The sequence below is a fragment of the Calypte anna genome, chromosome 6 (assembly GCF_003957555.1).
Source record: "Calypte anna isolate BGI_N300 chromosome 6, bCalAnn1_v1.p, whole genome shotgun sequence".
NCBI lineage: Eukaryota > Metazoa > Chordata > Aves > Apodiformes > Trochilidae > Calypte > Calypte anna.
This window is the reverse complement of record NC_044252.1, coordinates 33628509-33649152: the sequence shown is the minus strand read 5'-3', so window position 1 is coordinate 33649152 and position 20644 is coordinate 33628509. Positions and strand designations below refer to the sequence as shown.

The window sequence follows — 20644 nt, the reverse complement described above, 5'->3', positions numbered from 1 at the left end:
AGTGGTTGTTGGGGCAGGCTGCAGGAAGCTGCGTGACCCTCCAGTCACAAAAAATCCTGCACCACTGATACAGTTCAGTATTTTGTGTTAAACTCTTCCTTGTATCTGGAGAAGAGTCCCCAGTGCTAAAGCACTACCTGACAGCAAGTGCTGACTCTAATACTTGAAAATATTGCTACACCTACAGCATCTTGCACTTAGAAATCTACATGCTAGGACTGAAGTCTAGAAGAAAATAAGTGAGTTAAAAAGAGGATAGAATTCCCAAAGGATTAAAAACCATGGATATAGGCACAGCAAACTCAACACGTGTAAAGAAACTCTTGAAATGTTAGCTTTTCACACAGTATCACATCTGAGCTTGAATGCCTGGACAGGACAGAACCCAGTGGATTCCTCACTTCCTCTGACCATTTCTGAGTTTGATGAAAGAGAACAAGAGACTTCCCAAGTAAGAACTCACCTGAAGCAAGGTCCATCTTTGTCCCCCAGTTGAAGACATGCTTCTTAAGAATACAAAAACCACACAAGTCCCAATTCGTTAACAAATTTAATGACTTACAAATCTGCACTTCTCAGTACAATGAACTTTTTTTAAAAAAAAAAAATTATCAAAATAACAGTTCTGCTAACACATCTATAATTTTTGAATAAAATATTTACAGACCTGTAATGAAAAATAAGACTTAAGCACATGAAAATTCAGGCAGAAAATAGCTTATAATTAAACTGGCAGTAAAGCAGTGGGGCTTCCTGACTGCTGTACTGATCAACAGAAGGAAGAAAAAGGGGGATAAACACTGCTACAGAAAGATTTATTTTTATGTTTGCAGTTTGGCACAAGCACCCCATGGCTTCTGAAGCCCTCCACATAAAGCAAGCTCTGACAACAGGTATCTATGCTGTATCTGTAAACACATTTCAGAAATAGATTTTGATAATATGATAATTCAACAATAATTACTTTACAAAATCTGAACTTTAAATCTGAGTGCAAATCAATTCACATTAAAACCCCTGCCTATTGAATTGATTTAGAACTGGTTCTGGGACTGCTTAGACTATTTTCTTGTTCTTGCACTTGTTCTTGAGCTGGATCTTGTCTTCCTCTCTGTCCCCCCAGCACTCTGAGTGGCTCTTGCATCCTCTTCTTTAAGTTCTGCTTTAGTTTTGCTTCTTTTTCCCTTTGGTAGTGATCTGTTATCTTCACTCTCTATTTGTACACAGAGAAAAAAAAATTAAATTTGTATCATAAATAAACATTCTGCAGAAACATTCCATCTTCAGCTACATTGTTTTTCAAGGAACTGTCCCTAATGACTATATTCCAGAGATTACATCTATGAATTCAACAAACCAGTTACAAACCCCATACTTCTACACATCCAATATCCTTAAAGTTAGATCCCCAAGGACCTACAGCTATTTCTGAAAGTAGGTTAACATTAATGAGAGCACCAAAACCAATTAGCTACCATTTTAGCTAAAATTCCTTCTACTGATATGTACAACTAAAACATATCCCACACCAAAGAAAAATCCTCCAGAAATTAATACAGAGCAGCTGTTCTCTGGTTCAGATAAAGCTGGGAAGGCTGAACACCTTTGCAGGTATCTAGGTGGCACCAAGAAGTTAAGCTGCTCCAAGAGATAAGAACCAGCTCAAGCATCAGATACAGAAACTGTCACTAAAATCCAGGTGGGAAAAGGTGACCTTCCAGGCAGAGAAAATCCAGGCAGGCAGGAAAGCATCAGAAGAGACCAACTGCTTGGCAAGTATCAGTAGCAGGAAGTAGGAACCAAAATATTCAAAGACCACTATCTGCAAGCACAGGATCAGAGCATCCCTATGGTTAGGAAATCCAGTAAGGGAGCTAGGAGGCCTGCATGGTTAAAAAAGGAACTGCTGGGAAAACTTAAGTGGAAAAGGAAAATCTACAGATCATGGAAGGGGGGGCTGGTCACTTGGGAGGAATACAGGACTGTCGTCAGAGGATGTAGGGAGGCAATTCGGAAAGCTAAGGCCTCCTTGGAACTTAACCTTGCAAGTCAGGTTAAGGATAATAGAAAGGGCTTTTTCAAATACATAGCTAGTAAAACTAACACTAGAGGCAATATTGGCCCACTAAGGGATGAGATGGGAGCCCTGGTGACAGAGGATATAAAGAAGGCAGAGGTGCTGAACACCTTCTTTGCCTCTGTCTTTACTCCTGCAGGGTTTCCGCATGAGCCCCAGATTCATTTAGCCCCAGAAGTAGTCGAGATAGATGAGGAGCTTGACATAGTAGATGAGGATTGGGTTAGGGATCAGCTGAGTAATCTGGACATCCATAAGTCGATGGGTCCAGATGGAATGCATCCAAGGGTGCTGAGGGAACTGGTGGAGGTCATTGCTAGGCCACTCTCCATCATCTTCAGTAAGTCATGGGTAACAGGAGAGGTGCCTGAGGACTGGAGAATAGCAAATGTCACTCCAGTCTACAAAAAGGGCAAAAAGGAGGACCCGGGTAACTATAGACCGGTCAGCCTCACCTCCATCCCTGGAAAGGTGATGGAACAACTTGTTCTTGTCGCTATCTCCAGGCATATCAAGGACATGGGGGTCATCAAGAGCAGTCAGCATGGTTTTATCAAGGGTAAATCATGTTTGACTAACCTCATAGCCTTCTATGAGGAAATTACTAGGTGGATAGATGATGGAAGAGCGGTAGATGTGGTTTATCTTGATTTCAGTAAAGCATTTGACACCGTCTCTCACAGCATCCTTGTAGATAAGTTGACCAAGTATGGGTTTGGTGATCAGGTAGTGAGGTGGATCAGGAACTGGTTGAAAGGAAGGAGTCAGAGAGTTGTAGTCAATGGGGCAGAATCTGGTTGGAGGTGTGTGACTAGTGGAGTCCCTCAGGGGTCGGTACTGGGACCGGTGTTGTTCAATATCTTCATCAACGACTTGGATGAGGGTATAGAGTGTACCCTCAGCAAGTTTGCTGATGACACTAAGCTGGGAGGAGTGGCTGACACACCGGAAGGCCGTGCGGCCATTCAGAGAGACTTAGACAGGCTGGAGAGTTGGGCAGAGAGAAACATGATGAAATTCAACAAGGGGAAGTGTAGAGTTTTGCATTTGGGGAAGAACAACACGATGTCCCAGTATAGGTTGGGGGCTGACCTGCTGGAGAGCAGTGTAGGTGAAAGAGACCTGGGGGTCCTGGTAGACAAGAGAATGACCATGAGCCAGCAATGTGCCCTTGTGGCCAAGAAGGCCAATGGCATCCTGGGGTGCATTAGGAAGGGTGTGGTTAGTAGGTCAAGAGAGGTTCTCCTCCCCCTCTATTCTGCATTAGTGAGGCCACACCTGGAGTATTGTGTCCAGTTCTGGGCCCCTCAGTTCAAGAAGGACAGGGAAGTGCTTGAAAGAGTCCAGCGCAGAGCTACGAAGATGATTAAGGGAGTGGAACATCTCCCTTATGAGGAAAGGCTGAGGGAGCTGGGTCTCTTTAGTTTGGAGAAAAGGAGACTGAGGGGTGACCTCATCAATGTTTTCAAATATGTAAGGAGCGAGTGTCAGGGAGATGGAGTTAGGCTTTTCTCAGTGATTACCAGTGATAGGACAAGGGGTAATGGGTGTAAATTGGAGCATAGGAGGTTCAAGTTGAATATTCGAAAAAATTTTTTTCCTGTAAGGGTGACAGAGCCCTGGAACAGGCTGCCCAGGGAGGTTGTGGAGTCTCCTTCACTGGAGACATTCAAAACCCGCTTGGACACGTTCCTGCGCGATGTACTCTAGGTGGCCCTGCTCTGGCAGGGGGGGTTGGACTAGATGATCTTTCGAGGTCCCTTCCAACCCCTAGGATTCTATGATTCTATGATTCTATGAAATATGTGCAAAAGGAAACAAAACTGAATGAATCAAGACAGACCCATGCCAAAAAGAGAAGAAGAGGTTTTGTGAGAATGTGCAGAGGCAAAGAGCCAAAGAGAAATGAAATGAAGGACCTAGTCAAACAACAATAAGATTTTTAACAGTCTGGAAGGAAATTCCCTGATATTTAGCTCTCTGGAGTCACTGTAATTCATAGAGGCATACATTTATTTGATAATAGTTTCTAATAGAACCATGGTAGTTTTATGTTCTACACATCAAGCTAAAAATAGTTGGAAAATTTTAGATGTCAGCAGCAAGAGTTCTGTTGGTTCAGGGAAAGCAACACAGTGAAGGAGGAAATGGGAGAAGCATGGAACTTTGGCTGGCTTTTAGCTCAAATACAGCTTCAGGCCCTTCTAGCACCAACTTCAAAAAAAAGTTGATGACTAGTAAAGATCCTCCAAGACCTAGAGATGTAAAAGCAGGATTTTAGATGGTATTTAGGAGAAAATAAGAGGAACAATGGGTGCTACAAAAATGTCATTACCATGTTCTGCCATTACCATGGAATCTAGTTGCTCTGTTTACTCTAAACTACAATTTATTGTTATGGATCAAGAGAAAATGTATTATAGAAGAGCACAAAGACATTTTACTACCTCAGGAGGAAGAATACATGGCATAGCCCATAAAACAACCCTCTTCTATGTAGGAAAAACACCCTGTTGAAGATAGACACTATTTACTTAAGTCTTCTTGCTATATTGAGGACCTAATCTCTGTGTTAGATCATGACAGCCCACAGTTACACTGGCATCTTGTACACATTATTGGTATCTCTACAAATAAATTAGTTAGTTAGGAGAAAAAGCAAATTCTTGCCTCACCTGATCTTAACTTTTTGGATGCCAAACCATCTGCTGGCAGCTGAGCTTTTCTTCTACGAGCAGTGGAAGTTTCCTGTTGTACAGGGGTCACCTCTTTGCCTTTTCCAGACTGATGATTTTTATCCAAATCAGTGGATGTCAGACTCTCACTCTGAGTTTCTGAAGTGCTACTGTTTCCTGGCAAGTTGCTGTTTTTATTAGTGATGGAAGTAGAAGGAGCTGCCTCTAACATGAATTCTACCTTTTTCCTTTTATTCCTCAGTTGCCTTGTTTGTAACTGGGGTGAATCATTTTCTAGAGATGTATTCTCACCTTCTTTAAGGATCCTCTTTTGAGCTCTGTTTTTGGGCAGGGCAGGTTCTTTCCTGAGAGCAGTAGAACTCGTTTCTTCAGATCTGGAAGAAATTGTTTTCTTTCTGCCCACCCTTGATGGATTTTCTTTCGCAGATGGAGCTGCTTCCAAAACTATGGCCTGCTGTTCTTCAGGAGTTTCATGTTTACCATCTTCTGGTGAATCTTGAAGTGAGGTGGAACCAGCTGCCAGTGAAGTGACTGTTTGCCTCAAGTTTCTTTTAGGAAGATCCATTTTTTCTTGCAAAGTAGAATTGTGCAAAATCAGATTTTTTGCTTCCCCACCATTATTCTTTCTACCTCTTCCTTTTGATAAGCCCTGATTTCTCCAGGTGGAAGTTGTGGCATCTGACAAGAGGGTGATTCCTTTTCTCCTGCCTTTTTTCAGTTGATTTTCTTTTACAGATGAATCAAAAGTTCCTAATGGAACATTTTGATCTTCTTTAGGAGCTTCTTCTCTACCATTATTTGTTGCTAAACCTCGTTTTCCTCTAAGAGAAATGTAATTAGTTGTCTGTGATGCCAGAGCAGTTTCCTTCCTCCTGCCCCTTCCTAATGGCTTCTCCTTTGCACAGGACACTGTTTCCAAAGGCATGTTTTGCTCTTCCTTAGTATTCTCTTCTTTATCCTCAGCTTCTGTCAAGCTACTTTTTCTCTGGAGAGAAGATGAACTTTTTGCCTCTGCTGCTAGATCAATCTTTTTCCTTTTGTCCCTTGCTGATGCATTTGCTTTTGCCTGCAAACTTCTATTTCCCATAGCTGAATTTTGATCTTCTCTCACAGCCACTGTTTTATCATCACCTTCTAGCAACCCACGTCCTTTTCTGGTAGAAAGAGCTCTGGATGTTTGTGATGCTGCAGCAACCTCTCGGCTCTTCCCTCGCCTCAGTGTTCTGTCTCCTGTTGAGGAGGGAGCAGCTTCCAAAGCTGAATCTTGCTCTTTTACAAAAGCCTCATCTTTGCTCTGATCTTCACTCAATGTCTGCTTTTCCATCAAGGTAGAACAAGCTATTTGTGCCATGGAATCAGTTTGCTTTCTTCTGCTCCTCCTCACTTGTGAAGAAGGATTTTCCACAGCCTCACACTCTCCATCTCTGTAAGTCATTCCTTTGCCATCCCCAGGCAAAGCCCCTTTTCCTCCCACTCCTTTGGAATTGGCTTCTTCAAGCTCAAAATTAACTTTTTTACCTCTGCCTCTTCTACATGCAGCTCCATTGGTGTGTGCCTGATTCTCCTGCAGGATTTCAGCTGGCTGTGGTTTAACTGTTCCCTGCTTATTTCTGGCCCTCTTTTGATGGTTCTGAGCCAGACTGTCACTGCTTGCAGCTGGCACTGCTGTGCCACCTGGGCTGTTCTCCTCCTGCCTGACTTCATTCATATCCTTGGTACAAACAGAGCCCAAAGAACCTTTGAAAGAAGAGTCACCCATCTCTGTGTCTGACTTAATTTGGGGGGAAATTAGCTCTGGGTTGTTTACATCTCCAGCCAACACATCAGTCTTTTTCTCTAAAGAGTCTTTTCTGCCTCTCCTCTTTCTAGTTCTGTTTGTTTCTTGTACTGCACCTCTATTTGTTTCCAAGTTCAAAGCACTCTCCAGCGTTTTGTTTGTCACTCCAGAAGGTGACTCTGCCTTGAACTTTGGAGATGCTTCTGTTGCATTTTCCTGAGCGTTTTCTGTTTCATCTCCTTGAGACACTTTGATCTCATTTTTGATGCATGACTGTGTTTCAGTAACAGTTTCAGGTGAAGTTTCCTCAGTTTTCTGCATGTTTTGAGTATTTTCAAGTGCCACCTCGCAGATGTCTGCTTTTCCTTCAGTTAAGTGCTTTCTAGAACTTCTTAAAGACTGAACTCTTTTCTCTGCTACCTCTATTCCAAGTTTAGGGCCATTTTCAGCTGCTTCTGCTGCAGCAGTCTCAGCATCTTTGTCACAAGTCTGCTCCTCTCTTTGTTCCATCTTTGCCAACGTGTCCTTGCGGAGCTTCCTTGTTGGGCCCTGAAGTTCCTCTGAAGAAGCTTCTTTAACTTGGTCATTTCTAGCTCTTCTTCCTCTTCTAGCTGCAATCAGTGGTTCTGTCTTTTCTACTTTTTTTCCTCCTTTAGGCCTTTTTCCAGGTGACAGAAGCATTGCTTCACTGTCTTCCAAACCACCTTCATGAGGTTTCTTTTCAGGGTTTTTTACACCTGTTTGCAGTTGGCAGTTTTCATCTGCATTTCTCCCAGGTGCACTTACTGACTTTGTGGTGGGATCATCTTCAGTTTCCAACATGTCATTGATGCCACACTCCTGCAAAGTCTGTTCCACAGATGCAGCTTCTTTTTGGAGCACTGAAGAATCTTGGCCACAAAACTCCAGGTTCTCACTTGGATGTTTTAATTCCTTAGGTTCTTTTCTTCTACCTCTTCCTGATCTTTGAGTATCTCCACAAACTGAAACAGTTTCAACTTTTTCCTGGTCAGGGTGCTCTGAAACAATTTCTTCCTGTATGCAACAGTTTCTTCTCCTTCCTCTTCCTTTGTTTTTAGCTGCCAAAGGTGAAGTCCTGGTTTCTCCCACCTCCTCCTCCTCTTGGGTGCTCTTTTTTTCCAGATCTTGCAATTCTCTTAAATTCAAATCCTTTTCACACTCCTTTGCTGAAGTAGGATGCATTGCCTTCCTTGCTCTGCTCCTTGTTGGTCTCTGGGTAGACTGCTCTTCACTTGTTGCTTTCTTCTGTGAAGAATCTTCACCTTGGGAAATATTTTTGTCTTCTAAAATATTTTTCCCTGTTCAAAGATTTGACATAGAAAAGAGCACAAACAGAAGTTATGACAATGCCTGATCAAACTATCTGTGAGTTTCAATTTCCCTACCAGAGCCACCTTGCTTTAGCAAATCACATTTAATGATGTTAACTACCTCCTAGATTAAAGGCCAAAAATGTTTGGTTCATTTGGTGGACAGAATTCATAAGTTTAAGCAATGTTCTTGAAAATCTCTCCAAAAAAAGATAATTCTAGGTGTAGATCTCAACACCAGGTTGTTTTACACTGGTATGTTGGAAAAGCTCAGTGTCACCACAACACACACTGCTACACTGTCACTTCACACCAACACAAGTCCAGCACCTGCTGTTCCTCAGGAATAACTGCACAAGTTCCATGGGCTACACATCCTTTGTACCATTTCTGATTTTTAAAAGATGTAAAAGCTTCATAATTGTATGTTTATTATTCCTTTAGCTAAAGTAAATGCATTTGTACTTACCTTTTTCTTTATTGAAATTAGTAGAAGGAGCTGCAGTATCTTCTTCCTTAGAATCCATAAGAGGCCCTGATCTGACCTGAGAGGATAAACAATAATCAATAAATACATCTGACTGGAGAAGAAATAATGGAGCCAACCAATAAAGATATTAATGTATAGAAATACTTGGAAAAAACTCTTTTCTCTAAAAATGAAATCAACTTAAGCTCTGTAACTGTACCCATGTATATGATATTAGCACACAAATAAATGAAAGTTATTACTTGCCATCTGAGGCAGTGTAACAGGTCTTGAAGTGAAAGGCAACACTGCATGGAGTTAACAAAAATGTTACTGAAACTGACTGAAAAGTGTCTAAATGAGTGCTCCAAGGGAACCTGGGGTATTGAAGCCAAATAATTGGAGCAGTTTGTACAGTTTTATTGCAGTTCTATACTGATGAGCTCTAAGCCCAGTGACACTCAATTTCTTACCTCTGGATCTGGAAATGAACACAAAAATCAATACAAATAAAATTCACAACTGACAAAAGTGATGAAGCTGTGAGTTAGAAGGTCAGATTGGTAACCCAGAGCAAACTCAGCAATACATATTAACACAGGCAAATGTGCAGTGATACAGATAACTCTGTAAAACCAGCAGCCACTCAGGAAGCAACAATGGAAAACTTGGGGGCAGAGTGAGCCAGCAGCTGATGACACAGGAACATGTTTTGTCACAAACAAACAAAAAAATCCCTAAAACCCAGACCCAACAGCTTAAAATTTAAGCTATAGGGTATCAAGCTGTTCCACACACACACAGAAAAAGCCATTTACCAACAGGTAAAAAAAAAAACCAACAACTATGTCTTCCTTATGAAAAGGAAGGCTGAGAAAGAATTTGATTAATTTGTAAGCTATTTAGAGGGTTCAGTAAAAATAACAGAAAGAAATGACCAGAAAAGTAAGTGCTCAGATGCTGCAATTTGTATGAAGATATTTTTTCCTAGCAGGGGAGCATTCACATGGACAGAGCTAGCAAGGGAAAAAGATTGATTGGAAAACTGTGAAAATGGCAATGTGAGCTGCTTCTCAAGAAGAGAGGTTTCCTCCAGAGGTTGCAGACATCACATACTTGAAGTGCTGTAACATACAAGATGTCATACTGGGAGGCCTAAGAAGTCATTTTAACCACAGGCTCCTAAGTCTGAATACATTCTTAGCCAAAAACCCATTTTTTAAAGACAGTATTTTACCTTAGCTTCCTGTGGTGTATCAAACATCTCTGTAACTCCAGCATAATCCACTTCAAAACCAGAAGGTTTCTGCCTGGGTTCTGCCATCAGCCTTTGCAGACCCACAAAGTCATCCAGAGGTTGATTTTTCTCTCTGGGAGTGCTCAGCAGTCTGCTGATCCCACACAGATCTTCTCTGCCTTCAGCTCTTTCCTTTGGTGACTTGAAAATACGGCTGAGCCCAACCATGTCTTCTACTGGTGGATGTTTCACCTTTGGAGCTGCCTTTTTTTGTACTGGAGTCTTCAGTAATCTTTTAAAGGCAATTTCATCTGTAACAGCTTCCAACTCTTGCTTGGGGGTTCTCAAGAGCTGCTTGATACCTGACAAGTCCTCAACAGGCTCTGGCTTCTGCTTTGGTGTCCTCAAGAGCTGCTTGATACCTGACAAGGCCTCAACAGGTTCTGGCTTCTTCCTTGGTGTCCTCAAGAGCTGCTTGATGCCTGACAGGACCTCAACAGGCTCCAACTTCTGCTTTGGTGTCCTCAAGAGCTGCTTGATGCCTGACAGGACCTCAACAGGCTCCAGCTTCTGCTTTGGTGTCCTCAAGAGCTGCTTGATGCCTGACAGGACCTCAACAGGCTCCAGCTTCTGCTTTGGTGTCCTCATGAGCTGCTTGATGCCTGACAAGGCCTCCACAGGCTTTGCTTTCTGCCTTGGTGTCCTCACGAGCTGCTTGATTCCTGACAAGGCTTCCACAGGCTCCAGCTTCTGCCTGGGAGTCCTTCTTTTACTTCCTGATTTCACTTGAGATGCTGATTGTTTTTCTGGAATTGCTGATGAACACTCCACACTACTATTTTCTTCCAGCATAGTTTGTCTTCTCACAGGAGTTTTTGTGGCTATTGCCTCAAGCATAGGCTCCAGAGACTCCTCCTCTCTCAGTAAGTGATTAATGCCTGGACTGTCCTGTTTCTGTTCAGAATCAGCTGAACTATTTAATGGTGACACCATCATCTCTCCTGAAATGAGTGGCAGATTCATGTAATAAGCAAAAAGAATCAAGTAGAAAATTCAAACATTCAAACTGCTGTGTGACTAAGTAAGGTGGGTACAAACAGCTGGAGCCTTCTACAGGTCAAAACACAAAAATGTGCACCCACAGTTGGTTTGATAATTTGCTTCTACAAGCCAGAGGCACACAGTTGTCCATAGAAATTCACTTTTTTTTATTTACTCTTGATATAAAAATCAATGGGTTTTGTGCACAAGGTGTCATCTTAATGCAAATCTTTGTAGCATGGCTCTAAGAAAAAAAGATAAACTACTTTTCATGCAAGATTACACAATACCCTTTCCCTGCCATGAAAATATCCCTGGATTTAGAGGTGTCCATGGACAAGTGGCTAACAAAGTGCCAAGCACTTACAGAGAGGCACAAGATTTGCCTGAAAAGTACTTCAACCTTTTGAAGCTCCATACCAAATAGAATGAATTAGAAAGTGTCACTACCCCTAAACAGACCTCAACACTTTAGGTAACAAACATACCACATTCTTCAGGAGTCTGCAGTTCAGAAATTTCCACTGCAGTACAGGTTGGTGTAAAATCAGTCTTCTGAACAGTGGCTACAGGTGATGTATTTCCACTCTTATTTTCTGGAGTTTGAAACATTTCAGTCATTCCTACAAAGGATATTCAGAGAAATGAGCACTTGTTTTGACAGAAGAATGACACAGCTGGCAGAGTGAGCAACAGACTTCTCAAAATTTACCTGTGAAGCTTTCATCCATGTTCATGTTTAGGTTCAAAACAGGATTTTTTACCACCCTAGGCACCCGTCCAGCTGTCCTGACTGTGGTGGAATAAGCTCTCCCTACAATTATTGTATCAGGTGATTCTGCATGACCTGTACTAAAATGACCTTTTATTTTTCTTTCTGGAGTCTGCAGAGGAAAAAGAAGAGGGGGGGGGAAAAAAGTTAGTAAAGAAAGGCTCCTTTCACATGAAACCAACATTTCTCATCTCTCACTGTGACAAAGACATCAACATCTAATTTAGTCTTCTCTAAAAACTTGAAAGCTTCCAGCTTCTGCAGCAAAATAACTGCAAGCTCTCTTGTTGTTATGGAGAAACAAGAAGGAAAAGAATACCTTTGGTGCCTGCGTTCTCTTCTTTAGGGATCTTCCTTTTTGGACCTTTCTTTTAGCAGCCTTGGACTGTGGTCTTGCAACACCTGATTTTACCACTTCTGCCCAAGATTTTGCCACTAGAAAACAAAAGAGAAGCAACCACTTTAATTCTCATCTGTAGAAATGGAAATCAGCAATTCTTCCTGATTCCAGTGGATTTGCTGCAGACTGGCAAAGGAAAGGCACTGTTGGATCATCTGATAACACCTGCACTGAAGCTCTCTGTGAAAAGCTTTCAGCTGGAAGATTGTATTCCAGCTGAAGTTTATTGAAGATGTCCAATTACTCAGTATGGCTATTTCCACAATAAAAAAAAAACCAACAAAAAGCTTCATATAGTGTCAAACAGATATGAGAGCCCAAAACTGAAGGCTGACCCAGTTCCATCCTCACTCTTTTTACAGGGAAATAACTTTTTCCCATCTTCAAAATATTCAAATTGACACCCAGTGATCACCTTATTTTTAATTCTTTATGTGATATATATATATGTATATACACACACACATATAAATTAACAGTTAAGTGCAGTCCAGTCCATGGACCAATCTTGTGAACTCTGTATAACAAAGGCACAAACCCAAACTGAAGCTAAATTGCTGTACAGTGCACAGCTACAAATCAAAATTGATGTAAATTACACAATCTGAAGTCCTTGAAGGATCACTGTTGCAGCTAATCTTGCAAAGAGAACTTTAATTCTACCATTTTCAGTGTCTGAGCATGCAGATCCTTGCTCTGCAGATGGTTACATATGCTTTAGGAATTTGCTTCATGAATATGAGGTGTGACACTTGACAATTCCTGGTTGTTTCCAACAAGTCCAACAACCACCAGAAGATATGCCAATTGTTTGGTGGCCTCTGCATAACAAAACATAGGCGTATTTCATTTTTCTTTCTGTATTTTAAAGCATTTAAATTAATATTAGAAATAAACAGCTGAAACAAACCTAGTAAATTGGCACTAGAGGCACCACTCCTCCTTTTTGCATGGATAACTGCCACTGCCCCACTTCTCCTCTTCTTGGGAGTGACCTTCAAGGCAAACTGTGCACTTCTGGATAATTTCTCAGGTGTAGCCACTGGGTGGGTTTTATCATCTGGGTTAACATGAGAAGATTCAAGTGTCCTCACTTGGGCACCATTTTTATTCCCTGTATTCATGTCTTCTCCAACAGCATCCTTCTCTTCTGCAATGGGTGATGGTGTTGGGATGTGAGAGACAGAGAAACGGCCTCTTACAGGAGGTTCTGGAGAGAATAAATCAAATGTAGGTGTTGCCTTCCCAGAGACAGGGGATGAGGCAGCTGGGGACTTCTGGGTTGGTGCATTTTGGGGTGACATTGTTTCTTTCTGCAAATGTTCACAAAGTTCCTTTGGTAGGAAAAAAACAAAAGACAAAGATAAAATGTTGTTGCATAAAGCTGAACTGCAAGTGCTCATCTGCCTCTGACAAGTAAACACAACACTGTAAAATATCAGCAGAACACCTGAAAAAGCCTTAAATGCTATTCTTTGAAAAACAACTTGCAACAAATTTAAAATGTCAGAATAGTCTCAGAACTCATGCAAAATCAATTGAATAAGTGAATTTATTATTCAGAAGTTTCGTTCACATCAAGTACATTCCCAGTTCAAATCAGCAGCAAATGTTTTCAAACTTCCAGCCAACCCACATGGCAGCAGCTTCCAGTTTGCCTGCAAACTGCTGTTATTTGTGGTAAACTGGACTTTTAGACACTGGTGCTAGGCACAAACATGTGGAAATACACTCCCATATATACATGAGAACGAGCAGTAGCATGGTTTTAGACATCTTAGCATTTACAAATTCTGTTCACATTGTCTTAAGGCACTTGGCTAGTCTTGATGCTTACCTGGACTGCAAAGTGCTTCAGTCCCTGAGCCTTTTTCAGGACAGCACGTGGTGAGTTTCCAATTGATAAGCTCAGCCTGGCAGGAATTGCTCCTCTTTTAAGAGGTGAGTTGGGAGGCAAACTTTTATCAAACAGTTCTGGGCTCAGTTGACCACCAAAAGATACTCTCTTTCTTTTTCCTAAAGGCTGAAGCAACACATCAGCACTTTTCCTCTTCTGACAGATCCTTTTTTTCTTGCCTAGAAATGACAATTGAAAGTATTTCTATACAGCCAAAAATCCAAGTCAACATTCCACCCAGCATAGAAAACAGACCTTACTCAAGTATTTTAAAGTTGTAAACACATCAGAAGGTAACTTACCTGAAATACATTCAATTTACATAAACTTTTACAAATACTATTGTGTATTTTTATCATCTACAGAACTGCAGAACTGTTTCAAAACCCTTATGTCAGCAAGGAGTTCTGTGTTTTATGTATGCAGAAAAATTTCCATGAGATGGAAGGAGGGGATTAAAGATATTTACCTGATTCTTCTCCAGCCAACAGGCCAGCAATATTCATTTCTGAGCCAGCCCCCTTGTCCTTCAGTTCAGTGCTGCTTCCAGATCTTCTCTTTGATGACAACCTACGAGGTCTTGTAGCACCGGTATCTTCCAGCTCCTGGTTCTGGGACTCCTTTGTGGCCACCTCTTCCTTAGTTCCAGTGTCTTTGCTCTCCAAACCTGTGTCATCCTGTTCAGGAATAACATCTGTCCCCAGTGCCTTTTCAGTGAGCAATCCAGAGCTCCTTGGACTACCTCTCTTTCTTCCAGAGCCAGATGTCTGACTAGCAGGAGATGTTAACTCCAGTGTCTCTGAAAGGACACTTTTGTTTGATAGCTCTTTATTTTGTCTGCTATTTCTTCTGGGACTCTTGGATTTAGAGGCAGGAGTCAGAGCTTGTCCCTCTTCTGAGTTAAAGTTTGCCTGATCACAAATTTCCTTCAGCACATCTCCTTTTACCTGTGTTCCTGGTGTGGGTTGTTTACTACTTCTTCTTTGTTTTAAGGATTTAGTTTCTGCCAAAGGCAGTTGTTCAAGGCCATCCTTTCTGCATGCTGCATCTTGACTTTCAGCTAAGGCTTGTGAAAAAGAACAACATTTGAAGGACACACGTCTTCCAGTTTTTGGAGTCTCAGTGTTTCCAGGAGCCATTCCATGAGGTGTTCTCTTAGGTGATACAAAAGGAGACTGAGGACCCCTCCTCCTGGGTGTTGGTGTGGACACAACTGATTTATCACCTTTAGAAGCATTCCTTGTCTCAGTTGCTCGTGCTGCTTGACCTGCTGCAGCTTCAGAGCAGCCTGTGTTGCTTTGGTCTAGATAATCCATGACAACTATAGGACAAAGTGTCAGTGGAAATCCTGCATTTCCCACAATATGCTTCAGGGGGGTGGCTGTCACTTCAGTACCTTTAGATTCACCTGCTGTGCTTAGTTCCTGACTTCCCTGACCAATACCTCTTGATAGTGAGGTTCGAGGAGTTCTGGTAAATCTCTTCTTGGTAGCACTTCCCACAGCTAAGATCTGGTTCAGCTCTGTGATTATCACATCCTGCCTCATTGTTATTTTGCATTCTTCAACATTTTCAGCTTGGCCTCTCTCTTTTTCTTCAGCCAGACTTCTCAGGTCACAAATACTACAAGGTGTTACAGCACTTGGTTCTAGAACACTGTTACCATTCTCTTTTGTAGCTTGTTGAGATACATTTCCCTGGTGTGAAGGTTTTTTCACTTTGATCTCTTGCTTCAGATTTTCATAGAGTTGACTAAAAGGAGACATTTCATATTTTATTTTACTAGACTGAAGGCTTCTGTGTGAAGATTTGGGTGTTTGTAGTTTGACAGGTAAAGCTTTAGAAATATTTTCCTCTGTATTTTGTTTACTTTCAGTGGCATTTTTTTCTTCACACTCGGCATTATCTACAAAGTAAAAAAAAAAAAAAGGCAAAGCAAAACAAGAAGTGATACAGATGCAGTTACTTTGAAGTTGTAAACTACAAAATGGTTTCATAAAAACAGATAAAAATTCCTTCCATTTCTCTCCTAAGACCATCAACCAGGGTCCAGGATACTGTAAATAAAGCTGTGGTAACAATAACAGTTTCTCTCATAACAGAAACAGTTATGTTAGTTTAACATAACTAAGTTGTTACCTGGAATCTATCCTATATCCAGAAAACGCACTTGGTATTCCATGCTTTTGTTTTTATTCAGAATTAATAAATTTACATCTTTCAGGGCTGCTTCCAGGTATGAGCATTGGATTAATGACTCAATCATTTTGATGGGCACACCACAACCCAGGCTGGTTTTTGTCCTGCATTTATTTACAGGTATTGCTTGCACTGTGGCACTCTTCCCTTTGCCTTTCCTGTCAGGAAGAGCTCCAGGCAATCTACCAGAGTTCATCTGATAAGAGGCACCTTTTCAGCCACTTAAGTACAACTACAAGGTCCACTTGTCAACACTGCTGTGTATCAGCACAAACACCTGCTGAAACAAATGCTGATATGGGCTGACTGCTCTTAATCATGATGGGAAGTAATCCATGTGAAGATGAGGGACAGCCTGACATCCAAGGAAAAGCCTGCCAGTGATCTTCCAGCCAAGGGAGAAGGAATGTGGTTAAGAACAAGAAATCAGATTTTTTTCCATGGAAGTTTTTACCCAACTGCAGACATGCAGAGCAGTCTTGTTTTTACTGAGCTGACAAGTTGTTCCCTTAAAGCTGATAGAACAACAAAGCAAAGATTCTCGGACCAGGACAGTGCTGAGGAACCAATTACCCAAATCCTAGGAATACACAGACTGAAAAGCCTTAAAACACTTCTGCTCTTCTCAATCCTGTTTTTCCTCTTTTGCTGAGAATAAAAGCAGTTAAAGGAAGAAGAAAGCAAAGCCCCCATAAAAAAGCCACCAACCTGAAGCAGATCCTGAAGTTTGTTTGTGTAATAACTCCACTTCTGTCACCTGCTGAACATGAAGAACCTGTAAATTTGTACAATATTTCAGCAGAGTAACAAAGATTTTACAGTTTACCTTTCAACTGTACATTGAAAACCACTAGATTTATAGAAGTACATGCACTGTTTACCAAACAGGCCTCAAAGTGTTCAAATGAAACCCTGGAATATTTCAGAATTTCAGAACATTGCCCAGCACACATTTGAGGCCCAATATAATGTGAGTTTAAGTCTTATTATTAAATTAGCTCTAAAACCAGCTGCAGCATAAGGATGTACACAAGAAAACTAGAATTTCACCTTCTTACCAGATCTAGTGGAAGGTTTTCATTTACATAAGAGAATATTAGAAATAATCTTTCAATAGCCAAAACACAAACTAAGAGTACCCCCTTTAAGGGAGAAAACCTTGCTGAGAATTAAAAAAAAAAGAAACTAATGAAAATAAATTATTGAAAGATAAGTTTAGCTTGATATTTATAAATTTCAACATTCCATCAGTGTACTAGCACATGGAGTAACTGAGTATTTTGGGATAACCAAATAAATAAAAGAATGCTCATTCTCTTGGGCAGACTCCCCTGTTTAAAGTACAAGTACAAAGCCCATACTCTGAATTTCCTGCATCCCACCCTCTCTTTGAAAAAGCTAAAGATTAATTTTTAATAGCTTATTCTGTATTAGTAACATAATAGGTTGTTAAGTATCTATTACCAGAAACTGACAAGTCCAACTTAGTAAATTATTACTTCTTTAAAGGCTTTTATCTGAAGGAGTTTGTTTGCATTCTCAAACACAAGGTAGAGTCTATGGCTAAAAAGTTTCTCCCTAATAAGAAACAGCACAAGAAGTGGAATGCTGTACCACCAGCAACACATTTGTAACAGCCACAAAATCACCTGCAATGTTTCATCTTTTGGAGACCTAGAACGTCTCTTCCTTGGTGTTGACTGGAGAGGATACTCAAATCTGGAAGAAAGATTTCAGAAGACAACCATTTTTTGTCAAGTAGCTGATGACTAAATTCCCCTGATTAAGCTACATCACCTATCAAGTAGCTGTCCATTCCCAACAACACACAGGTGTCAGTTTAAAGGCTTCCCAACATCCCAACAGAAGGCATTACCTGTTTGTCCTTACCTGAAGGAACGATCAATAATGGTCAGCACATCCCCATGCTTCAGAGGCACAGGCTGCTGAAAACAGCCACCATTCAGCTTTGTGGGATTTACTGAGCTTAAGTTAGTCAATATTGCCTAAAAATGAAAAAAAAAAAGCATTTCAGTAGCCTGATGAGATGCAGTGATGCAATGCATATTATCATTTAATCTTTCTAGCTTACCTCCTTGTTTTCATTGACTTCAATTTTACAGTGTTCTTTGGAGACCTGAGGCAACTGGATACGAATGTCACATTCTGTTCTCCTGGGGAAAAAAAGGCAATTTTGAGTTCCAAGGCACACAGAAAAATCTCTTATTGAACTAAGTGATTTCCCAACTTTTCAGCTGATACTTCTTTAACTGTGGGAACATGAAGAAAATCAACTCCCTCGGTCTTTTAGCTCTGGTGAAAAAACACCAAAACCAAACCAGAATCCCATACTACTGCAATCTCAGGAAATCCAGATGAGGAAACAAAAAATATGTGAAATAAACAAAATCTGAAAAAGACAGCTCACAACAAACTGAAAGGGACATGTGTACAGTAGATATCTGGTGGTTTGAGATCACTTCTTCCCTGACTCACAAGCTGCTGAAGAACTGAGGGACACTATAGAAAATCCCAGCATGTGTTTTAACGTCACTTTTAGGCATTTTTTGCCAGGTGGATGGATCTTTGGTCTCCCCTGGACAGCCACTTCTACTTCCTTAAGGGCTGTTAGGAAGGGAAAGCTGTTTCTAAGTGCTGAACAAACCTTGTTTATGAGAAGTAAAGACATTTTATTTGAAGGCTATTTGTAGTAAGATCACCTAGTCCAGTCTCTACTGATAGAGTTCCAGGATAATCATTTTACCTTTTAATGTAAACAAGCAGCAATAGATCAATTTCCAAATCCACTGACACTCAACTGCATTAGTCAAAGGGAGTTTCAAGACTGGAGGAGGTTTAAGTTCTAATTAATTTTTAATATTAACTCCAGATTAGCTGAGGTATTTCCTTACTGAGGTCTTGGAGAAACAAATGAAAAAAGAAAAGTAAAAATTGAGAAGAGTGCTGATGTAGTGAAGATGGACAAATGCAAGTTACATGCCTTGCTTTGCTTCATTAGTCAAAGGAATGACAAAAAGCAGAAACAAAACAAAACAAAAAACAGCAAAACCCAAAACAATAAAGTTCAGCTTTCTGTTCTTCCAATTAACCTTATCCCAGAATCTCCTTCCCTCCCCTGACTGTGATTCACAAATGAACGAATTTATACTTTTGCAAAGAAGTATTTCAAGTTAGAAGCTGCATGAAAAAAGATATTATTTCGATGTGTGCAAGCACTGAACTCTTCCTCACCTTCCGAATAAACAAGAACTGGCAGTGAGGGGAAAAGTAATTCCATCAGTCCCATTCCGTTTGATAACAACAATATTCCCAAAGAGAGGCATCTTCAAAGGTAAGGAACCTTACCTAGAAAAACACATCAAGATTACTCCTCCAAATAATACTTTAACTTATTTATGAAAGTAAACAAATGTCTTTTTTATTTTTAAGTGGTGTTCGAGACCAATTTCCCGTGTCCAGCAGAAGAACCTGTGATTAAACACCACAATTAGCCAGGGGAAGGCACTACGGGTTTGGAAAAAGCAGAACCTGTGTGCCCAGATCCATCCCGTGTCAGCAATCCCGGTTTTATTCCTTTTACATCCCCAACAGAGACTTGCAACCCACCAGGGCACTTGCAAAGGATTCGGGGCTCACACGTGCTGTGTTTCATCCCCCAGACACAACTATTTTCACCTCTCCTCACCCAAATTACACGGCCTCTTATCCACGTGGGAATGCTGAGGTTTGGTTTGAAAAGCCAAGAGGAACCAGATATGGTTGCACCCTCCTGCAGGAGGGGGAAATGGTGGCACTGCCAGGAAGCAGCAGACAGCTGGAAGAACAGGCAGAGAGTTGAGCAGCTCCTGGGACAGTGAGGATGCAGCTGAGAGAGGGGCAGCTGCACCTCTGACTGCTCCGACAGAGAGAGGAACAGGAGGAATTGCTGTTAGCCTCCAAAAATAAACCCACCTGAGCTCACAGCCCCTGCACAGACAGATGCTCGGTTCCTTTGACCACTTGGCCACCAAGCACAGCCCTGACACAAGCGTGTGTCAAACGCACCAGTAAATGTGCCAGATAAAAACAAGGGAACTAAACGCAGCTACTAGCGATCCTCCTGAATGGTCTTTTCTGCCGAGTTCCATACGATAGCATACTTGGTTGTTTTTTATTATTATTTTTTTCCTAACAAAACCAAACCAAAACACAAACAAACAAACACAACTTCGGACAAGTTTGACAGTGCCCTTAAGAAAAGCCTTTACCTGCACATTACAGGTAAGGGCAGCCTTCAGCTCCCCTAACCCTGCTCACAGTGTGCCACCAACCCCCCGAGGTGCTGCAGAAGCCCCCATTTACTCACCCTACGATCCCGGGCTCCCCACGGCCGCGTCTGCCACAAACCCCCACGGCAGGGCCCGGTGGGGCAGCAACCCGCCCCCCCCGGAGCTGCCCAGCGGTCCGGCACACCCCCGGGATGGCCCTTCTGTCCCGTAGCCCCCAGCCCCTCCTCCGGCAGCCCCGCTCTGGGGGACCCCTCGGCCGCTCCTGTCAGCGCTCGGCGGGCACTGCGCCTTCCCGCGCTCCGCCGCCACGGGAGCCGTGTCACCACACACACACACGAGGTATCCCTGCGCCGATTTCTACTCCCCCCCCCCGAAAACAAGAACCTGCGTACCGTGCAGGCACAAACCCCGGAACCACCCACCACGCCCTCACCTGCTGACAGCTGCCATGCCGGGGAG

At 41.8% G+C, this 20644-nt stretch overlaps 1 protein-coding gene across 1 annotated transcript; it reads right to left on the bottom strand.

Moving 5' to 3' along the window:
- Nucleotides 1-632: 632 nt before the first annotated feature.
- MKI67 (marker of proliferation Ki-67) lies at nt 633-20317 on the bottom strand. The gene is made up of 16 exons (XM_030453677.1): nt 20263-20317; nt 19149-19262; nt 17989-18070; nt 17787-17902; nt 17546-17615; nt 16605-16671; nt 14167-15603; nt 13638-13876; nt 12711-13134; nt 11720-11835; nt 11341-11512; nt 11117-11251; nt 9588-10588; nt 8351-8426; nt 4753-7869; nt 633-1213 (listed from the first exon to the last, which is right to left on the bottom strand). The coding sequence occupies exons 2-16, from the start codon at nt 19238-19240 to the stop codon at nt 1062-1064; spliced, it is 7296 nt and encodes a 2431-aa protein (XP_030309537.1). The 5' UTR covers nt 19241-19262; nt 20263-20317; the 3' UTR covers nt 633-1061.
- Between the last annotated feature and the right edge of the window lie 327 nt (nt 20318-20644).